This window comes from Diadema antillarum, unplaced genomic scaffold (assembly GCF_040938485.1).
Source record: "Diadema antillarum isolate AM-2024a unplaced genomic scaffold, OU_Dant_1.0 seq00000486_RagTag, whole genome shotgun sequence".
Classification (NCBI taxonomy): domain Eukaryota; kingdom Metazoa; phylum Echinodermata; class Echinoidea; order Diadematoida; family Diadematidae; genus Diadema; species Diadema antillarum.
Window position 1 is genome coordinate 868,955 of NW_027271449.1, and position 8,866 is coordinate 877,820.

Below are 8,866 nucleotides of genomic sequence, written 5' to 3' on the forward strand. Positions count from 1 at the left end.
AAGGGTCAGCTGTGAGCTGTATGGCTACAAAACTCACACCACACGCGTGTACATCACCTATAATGAAGTCGGTCAAGTTCAAATATTGGTTAAGTCGGACAAAGTCAAAGGTCAAAAGGTCAATGAATTGACAAACACTACTCTAGTAATCACAAATGTCGATATGTATGCGGGTGAGAGATCGCTTGGCGTATGCCTTTTTTATTTTGTTTAAGACAATTGATATCTACCCTGACTTGCCTGATAAGAGGCTACCCTGGATAATTCTCTGGCTCTTTTTAAGCAATTATTCACCTGCAAATTTGGTGCTGTATTTCGTGAAGAGGCACGATCAAGAAACACTCATAAAACTCTCACACACACACACACACACACACACACAAAGCGCCATACAGGCAGTGGTAAAGATTGATGTTATTATTCAAGCAAAAAAAAATACATACTCGCGATGATAGTCGGAAAAGATAATGATACATTTTCATCCTTGAATTGGCAAGAATCACGTGATGGATAACATTATCATCATATTTGATTGCATTATTATCATGACATTATCATAATAGGCCTATTCTTTCCCTTTTAACTGGGGCAAGAAAAAAAGGGCATATTTTAGAGGATACTAAACAGAAATGCGAGAGGGCCCTACGTATCTCGTATTTGCGCTTTTGAGTACTTCAATAGATTTTATTATGCGATACAGTATAGATTATGTCATTTCGCTCTTCCTATAAAGAGGTCTGATAGTTGTCTGGCACTAACTAGGATTCAGTGTAATAAATTGTTTTATTAACTCTATTTTCTACCGTCCTTGACCATGTAGACCTGCAATGTCGAAATGAAAAGTGGGGAAACACATTCGCCCGTGCAATGTATTATCATACGGATATGAGTACAAATCGAAATGGGACATGCACAATTGTTTGTTTGATGTTGTTGTTTTTTTAATCTACAAGCAAGACGAATTCTGTACACTACCTGGTGTATTTGAAACTATGTCGCTTAAAGTCAGAGTTGGATGGCTCGTTCGGAAGAGTAGGAGGACCACGTGATCTCCAATTATTCCTGAACAGTTTTGTCGCGCTTTGAGAACAATGGGTTCCCTACCGGGCAAGATCGGATTTGTTGTGAGAAAATATTCGTATTTCCGTGTATTCCCTCCAAAGTTCAGCTGCCCTCCGTATAGCATTCTCGCTTGTTGCATTGCCTGTGCATCCTGTGGGTGTAGACTTTCACATGTTTTTCAACAGCTACAGCTGAGAAAATGGCAAGAAGAAAAAAATAGGCCAGAGAACATCGAGTGGGAACACGCCTTACGCCAATTGAGGACGTCCGGACAGAAGTATAACGGACGTTGTTGCCACTTGAAAGTTTGTTGAAAGTCATTCAATTTTGTTGACAATGGTTAGAGACTGCGCTGTCCTACTTTGGCTGAAAGGAAGCACCATATGAAAGATGTATAATGGATAGGACTCTGGATTTGTAAACAGAAGGTTTGGGGTTCAAATCCCTCACGTTGTGTTCACCTTTGGACAAGATGATTTACCCGCTGTGTCCTTCTAGACTTGTGTGTGTAATGAGCATCTGGTTTAATTAATGCTTTGGATTGGAAAAACTGGCAGGACCTCTGGGAGAGCAGAGCTCGTCCGGACGCGATGTCATGACATACCATATTACTACTGATATGAAGACTTTGATTGCAAAATGAGTTAACTCCCATCTCGTTAGTTTGAGATATTTTTAAACAAACCTGCTAATAATCATCCAAAATGATTGATAGAATGATATTCTTTACCATATTTCAAGTGATATTCTTAATTGTGAATCTAAAAATATTGTAATGTATAAGTGATCTATAGGTATCACTTTAAAGGTTAATTTTGCTCTTTCTCATAATGAACTTACTTTGAAATGTTAAAAACATGACACTTATCCCCTACTGCGATCAAACTTCGCATGATATTAAGTCCCGTTATTCATTTTGTTCGTTTTTTTGTCCTTTCGATAAAAAGTAATTGGAGAGTATCACATATTATTTGAATGTGTTCAGCGTGCTTGTGGATTTCTCTAAATGTGCTATTCAAATAAAAAAGTGCAATCTGCAATTTATCGTGGGTATTATTTATTTCATTATGTTTGAAGATTGAAGTTTTGAAGTTTGAAGTTTTATTAGCAACAACAATTGAGCATGTACATTTTCAATCATAACATTATTGTATAATTACATACATATGTGAAAAAAATACTTATCTATTACTCCTTTACAATACATAATTAAAGGATGACATTTGAGATTTATATTTAAATATGATACGTGTAGCATAATTCTACAAAGTTGTTGTTAACAAGGGAACCAAAAGTTAGCACAAGTGCTAGTCGAGATTGGTCACCTTGATCTTCATACTAAAAAGCTAAACACAAAAGAAAAAATTATTTCATGGTTAGTTGAAATGGCTGTTAATATTTATACAATGTACATCATTCATTTTCTAACACAGAAAACTAATCATATTTGTTACAGTATAATATCTATCAGAGTAGGAAATCTACAAAGCATTTACGAAATGTAGATCTTTTGCTTTGTTCACGCATTTCTCGTGGCAATGTGTTCCAAAGTTTTGGTCCTAAGTAAGAAATCGAAAATTGTCCCTGTGTGGTTCTAGATTTTGGTAAGTACAACATTCCTTTTTCATTTGTTCTTGTCCTGTAAGTATGATGCACAATTTGGCAATATTCATACAGTGGGTGCGGAAAAGTTCCATTGCAGAGATCGTACATAAATGTTAAAACTGAAAACTTATGTAACCTAACAACATCTAGAAGTTTGAATCGTTGGAACAATGGCTCTGAATGCGTTCGTAAAGTCGAAAATGTTATAGCTCTCAGAGCCATTTTTTGAGAAATATGTATACAATTTAGGTGAGATTTATAAGTACTGCCCCATACCTCAATACCGTATAATATGTGTGGTTGTATAAAAGATTTATACAAAAGCACAAGCATGCGCTGCGGAACATACTGTCTTAATTTATACAATACACCTACTTTCCTTCGAACACATTTATTTACCAATTGAATGTGAGGTTTCCAAGTAAGATGACAGTCAATCTGAGTTCCGATGAAGGATGCAGCACTCACTTCATCAATGTCTGTGTCAGATAGTTTTATTGCACCCCTCATCGCAACTATCTGGCGTTTTCTTCTTATTACCATATAATTTGTTTTATTTAAATTGATTGTAATTTTATTGGCATTGCACCAAGTTTGAACTTTGTGCAGGTTTTCATTTACTTCATTCACATCTATTTCTTTTTGGCGAGCAGCGTAAGTATGAAAAATATTTGAGTCGTCAGCAAACAATCTGAATTTAAAGAAAGAGCAAGAGCGTGGCAAATCATTTATAAATATCAAAAAGAGTGTAGGCCCCAAAACTGACCCTTGCGGGACACCACAAGTTATAGTCTTCGGTGTCGAGACCATTCCTCTATAAGATAGCAGTTGAGATCTGTTGGACAGATAATCAGCAAACCATTGAAGTGGAATTCCACGAATACCATAATGGCCCAGTTTACATAGAAGAATATCATGATTTATCGTATCAAAAGCCTTTTTAAAATCTATAAAGATACCAAGTGTTACTTTTCCTTCATCAAGTGATGTCATTAGTGTATTTACAAGATCAATTAAAGACAATTTCGTACTGTATCTTTTACGAAAGCCATACTGGTGTTTATAAAAAATATCATTGGACTCAAAAAAAATCAACCAGTCGATCATTAACAATTTTCTCTAAAACCTTCCCAATTATTGGTAGAACGGAGATAGGTCGGTAATTTCCAGGGTCCGATTTCGGTCCTTTTTTATATATTGGTGTTACTTTGGCCATCTTTAAAGCTTGAGGATAGATTCCAGTTTCTGAGGACAAATTAAAAATGTAAAGCAATGGCTTACAAGCAAAACTTGCTGCATCCTTTAATAATTTTACTGGTAAATTATCATATCCATGTGATTTCTTAGAGTCTAATGTGAATAAAATATCGAACACTTCTTGCTCTGTAACTGGCCTCCAAAATAACGATTTATTATTCTTTTCCCCCAAGAATTCTTTTAGATTAATTTGTGTTTCAGGAATCTTAGTGGCCAGCTTTGGTCCTACAGTAACAAAATAGTCATTAAGCTCTTCTGCTATTTTTTTTGCAGAAAAAATAGATTTGACTTCATCAACTTTACTCACCACCAACTCTTCAATTTCTAAACTTGCAGTGTGTTCTTTACCAGGATTTAACAACTCATTGACTATTTTCCATGTTTTACCCGAATCTTGCTTATTATCATTAAACATATTACTATAATAAACCCGTTTGGCATTTTTCAAAACAGTAGTTAAAATATTTCGATATACCTTGTACTCCCTTTCATATTTTTGATCAAAATTTGATGACCTATACCTTTTATACAATTTGTATTTCTTTTTAATCGATTTTTAAATCGCCTTTGTTACCCATGGATTCTTAGGGAAGCATTTTGAATGACTAGTACTATTGTTCTTTTTTTAATGGAGCATGTTTATCTCATATTTCCCGAAATATACCATAAAATACAGAATATGCATCATTCACATCTTTGCACTTATACACATAATCCCACCTTGCATTCGCTAAATCTAAACAATATAAATCGACATCATAATGTTTAGGGCGATCGTACAACTTTCTCCAAAGTTTGAATGATACTTTTAAAACAAAACATACTTTCAAAGACAGTAAAGATTGGAAGATGGTCTGAAACGTCAGCCTCAATAAAACCTGCATGTATATCAAACATGTCCATATTTGTATACAAATGATCAATCAAGGAAGCAGAATTTCGTGTTAATCTAGTTGGAAAAGAGATTACTTGAGACAATCCAATACAATGCATGACAGTTAGAAAGTTTTCTGAATCTTTTCCAATATCAATAAGATCGATGTTAAAATCACCCATAATCAAACAATTATATCTATCCAATTTCAAAGAATGCAATACATTCAAGAAAGATTCTTGGAATTCTGTAATGTTGGTATTGGGTTTACGATAAACAACACCAACAATGACCTTCTTTTTATCACATAAAAGCTCAAGCCACAGGGATTCTGCATGTGCTATTTCAGTGAAACCAAGCCGTTTGTATTTCAATGATGAGTGAATGTAAGCCCCTACACCTCCACCCCTAACATTTCCGTGGCGGCATTCAGTCTCAAGATTATAGCCCTTCATGCCCAGCAAAGATGTGTTACTCACATTCCACACTTCCAATAAACCAATAATATCAAAATTTGAACTTAAACTTCATTCATACAAGTTTCTTAGCTCATCAACATTTTTATTTAAAGAACGAATATTAACATGTGTTACTGAAAAAGATTTTGCCATATGTCCCTGTAAAACATTATCAAAATTATTAGCAGTTAAACGGTATGATTTAACATTCAGATTACTTTCGTGGTCAATGGGAGGGTTATCGGCCATGTTAACATATGTGTATTCTTAGTAAAAATACAGTGTTAATGTGCTTTCTCAGGCAAGAACACACTTGTAACTTTTGTAGTGGATCTGTAATGAATTTCTGTGACTGATTTCAAAGAGAGAGATAGACGGGAGGGAGAGAGAAAATGATATATTCATTTGCCTGGTGACCTCATTCAGGTCAGTCATAGTATAGTATCGTAAAATCTGTTTCTCCCTGTATCTCAAAAAGCAGTCTGATTTGAATCGATTAGGAACCGACATGATTACGCAGTCTGCACCATTATTTGCCCTAGCAGAGGCAACAATATCATAATGACGTTTACATTTCATTATATTGCACGGTGGGTCGATATGACGAGCGCAAAGTCCGATCATGAATCTGATTCGATGTAGTAATGATGATATAATCACTAGACCATCATAACACCCTGTATTATTGTACTCTCAGTTGATATTTGCCCGTGTCTTTAAGTTGGTCCGCATTAGCGTTCTTCAGACCGACTAATATTGACCTTAACGTAAACTCTGGATTATTAAACTGTACTTAACAGATTTGATTGCCTTCATCACAAAATCATATAATTTGCGAAATGGAGCCATAGCAAATTGTATCTAGGTGATATTACTCATTAAGTAGCGCCATCAAAAGACAATGACATAGGACCTATAGGCCTACTGCCTCATAGTGCCCGCAAGTTTGCTTCCATGCATGGATTTCATTGTGACACCGAGAATGATATGCAAATTTTACAGAAACGACTGCTTGGTTGTTTGTATGGGGCTTAGATGTTCTAATCGTAAAATATTGTACAGGTATCACTCGACGATGTGAAGTTGACGTGACTATTTTCTGTCTGTGTCCTCACGCGTGCACGTGTGTCTGCATGCGTGTATTAACGAGCCGACGTAGTCTGTGTCGAAGTCCGGGTTTCTGTGCAGTCTTACCTATGGGGGGGGGGGGGGGGGAGTGGCAGGTGCGTCTATACGAGAGAAGCCTGTCACCTATTAGGTCTTACGTGACAATCGTTCGAGTTGATACCAGGCAGACGATACATGTATGATATGGTGCAAATGCCACTCCATAATTATTGTTTTAGCAACATTTGATTAGGACCTACAGGGGATTTATTGAAGTAACGACAGTTTACCAAGTCGCATACCTTTCAATCACGTCCTGATCAATTCTAACGTCACTGAAGCCATAATTAAGAAATAAAAACGATGGTAGTTAACGTGATGATTATGGTGTTATGGTGATAAACTGATGTTATTGTGGTCGACGTTTGGTTGCAGCACCATTCAGCTCGTCGCATGAGCCGAGCGCTTCATCACATATCACTGCCTTAATGTACTTTAAATCCTGTCTTTGACACGTATGTTATTATTATCATCATTTCCTAATCGCATTACTCACAGGTCAGATCGCGTTCTGCGCCCTGGCAGGCTACACGACGGGCGCATGCGCGACGCTGCAGACGGTCATGTGTGTCTCCCTCTTCGGCAAAGGTCAGATGAAGTACACATACCCCGCGGTGATACTCGCTGTTGGCATTGCGATGCTGTCGAGCCCACCAATCGCAGGTAACATTAGTAATGCAGTGATGAATGGACTGATTGAGTGACTGCCGAACCATAAGTCGCTCACAATAACTATACAATTCATGGATGTCTCTGTTCCTTAAGCCTACATTTCATAGACCTTCCCCCCCCCCCCCCCATTAAGTTCCATAAAGAAGAAATCAACTTAGTTGTTGCTAGTTAGGGCAAGCCTCCGGCAAGTTTTGTTGTTGCTAAGGGCAACTTTTGTGAACAAAGTCAGCATAGAATCTGAATACATTAACAGAACTGGTCTATTGACTTCAAGCCCAATGGCCTACAACGAATGTGTGTTGTAAAGCTCAAAGTTCGTGCGATTTTACATTGAATAACCAAGGCTCCGTTGTGTGTGATTTTTGTGCTCGCATGTGTGCGTATGTATATGTATGTCCCTGTCATCATTTGTAATGTCATTAAGCAGTGTCCGCAAGAGTACCGGTACAAACATGACACAGACAACATGCAGACGCTATAAATGATGGTTATAATATGTAATGATAATAAATTGAGGATTTATGGGATTGTGACAGTTTCATGTCAAAATCATTGCAATTCGATATTTTGGGTTTAAAAGAAAAATATGATAGTGAGCTTACAAAATTTTGTATTGAAATTGATGTTTTTGTTTCTATTCATTTTGGCTTTCCAAGAGACGACGTTTATATATTTGATATTGATGATGAAAATGATGACAATGAAAAATATAATGACTGTTGTGATGATATAGGAATTCAGATACCGCAACGATTACTGCTGCTACTTCAATAATGATAACAAGATATACAGCCTATGAGGTAAAACGTGGAATATAATTCTATTCGATGAACTGTCACTTATTGTGTTTTGTCTTTCATGTTTCTTACTTATTTCTACATATATTTCATTGGTTTCCTTTTTAAAGGGCTGTGTCGGGACCTCCAGGGCGACTACAAAGCAGCTTTTCTGATGGCAGCCGTTGCCTGCTTCTCGTCGGTGGTGGCGCACATGCCCCTGAGCTGCGCGATCAAGTCGAACAAGAAAGGCTCGCACGTGACGCTCGCCAAGAAAGACCATCATCTACCTCTCAGTGAAGACGTGGCCGGCACGGCAGTATGATCTTACGGGAGCTTTCGAGTTGCAGGACAGACCTATTCGATGACGCAGAGTCAGTTACGACAGGTCTCCTGAGAAACTACTGTACGTTACTCATTTCTTGTTAGTGGCTTGTAAATGCTGAAAGAATGTGACTTGTTGACACTCCGGTAGGCGCCTTGTAGTGCGCGAAAATTTGAGGAGGAGACTTGTTAAAACGTGTCTAGGTTCCTTGTTGAGGGCGAGAGAAGCTAGTTGTTAGAACTCGCCTACCGGAGTCTTATTCAGGGCGAGAAAACTTCGTAAAACTCGCCCAGGCGCTTTATTTGAGACAAAAAGCTTTCCGTTGGGTTTTGCAGAGGTTGAGAAAGTCACCTTCTCACCTCGTTCAGAGAACAAGGCAAATTTTGGCAAATTGTCATCTCGCTTTACGTTTGTCATTCCGTCGGCTTTATCCACTTGTCTTTTGGATTCAGGAGAATCTGCGATGATTTTATGCAGAAAACGTGATTCTTGACACCGTAGAGATTGGAAAAAGCAACACAAAGAAGAGGTATGAAGCGGGTAGGAAAGGGTCTAAGATATTTCGTATTTCATTTGAGCAGAAATGCGAATCTGTTATTTAAACCACATGAGTAGTCGTACAGTAATCAAACTATAAGCACACAGGACACCTCATACGAGTTTGATGCGT

General features: G+C 37.5%; 1 protein-coding gene across 1 annotated transcript in view; it reads left to right on the plus strand.

Moving 5' to 3' along the window:
* The window catches only part of LOC139733661 (monocarboxylate transporter 12-like), a 47,845-nt gene extending 39,649 nt beyond the window's left edge, over positions 1-8,196 (plus strand). Inside the window, exons 5-6 of the mRNA XM_071644474.1 lie at positions 6,922-7,086; positions 8,003-8,196. Coding sequence (XP_071500575.1) covers positions 6,922-7,086; positions 8,003-8,196 — 359 coding nt within the window. The remainder of the gene's footprint in view (positions 1-6,921; positions 7,087-8,002) is intronic.
* The last annotated feature ends 670 nt before the right edge of the window (positions 8,197-8,866 follow it).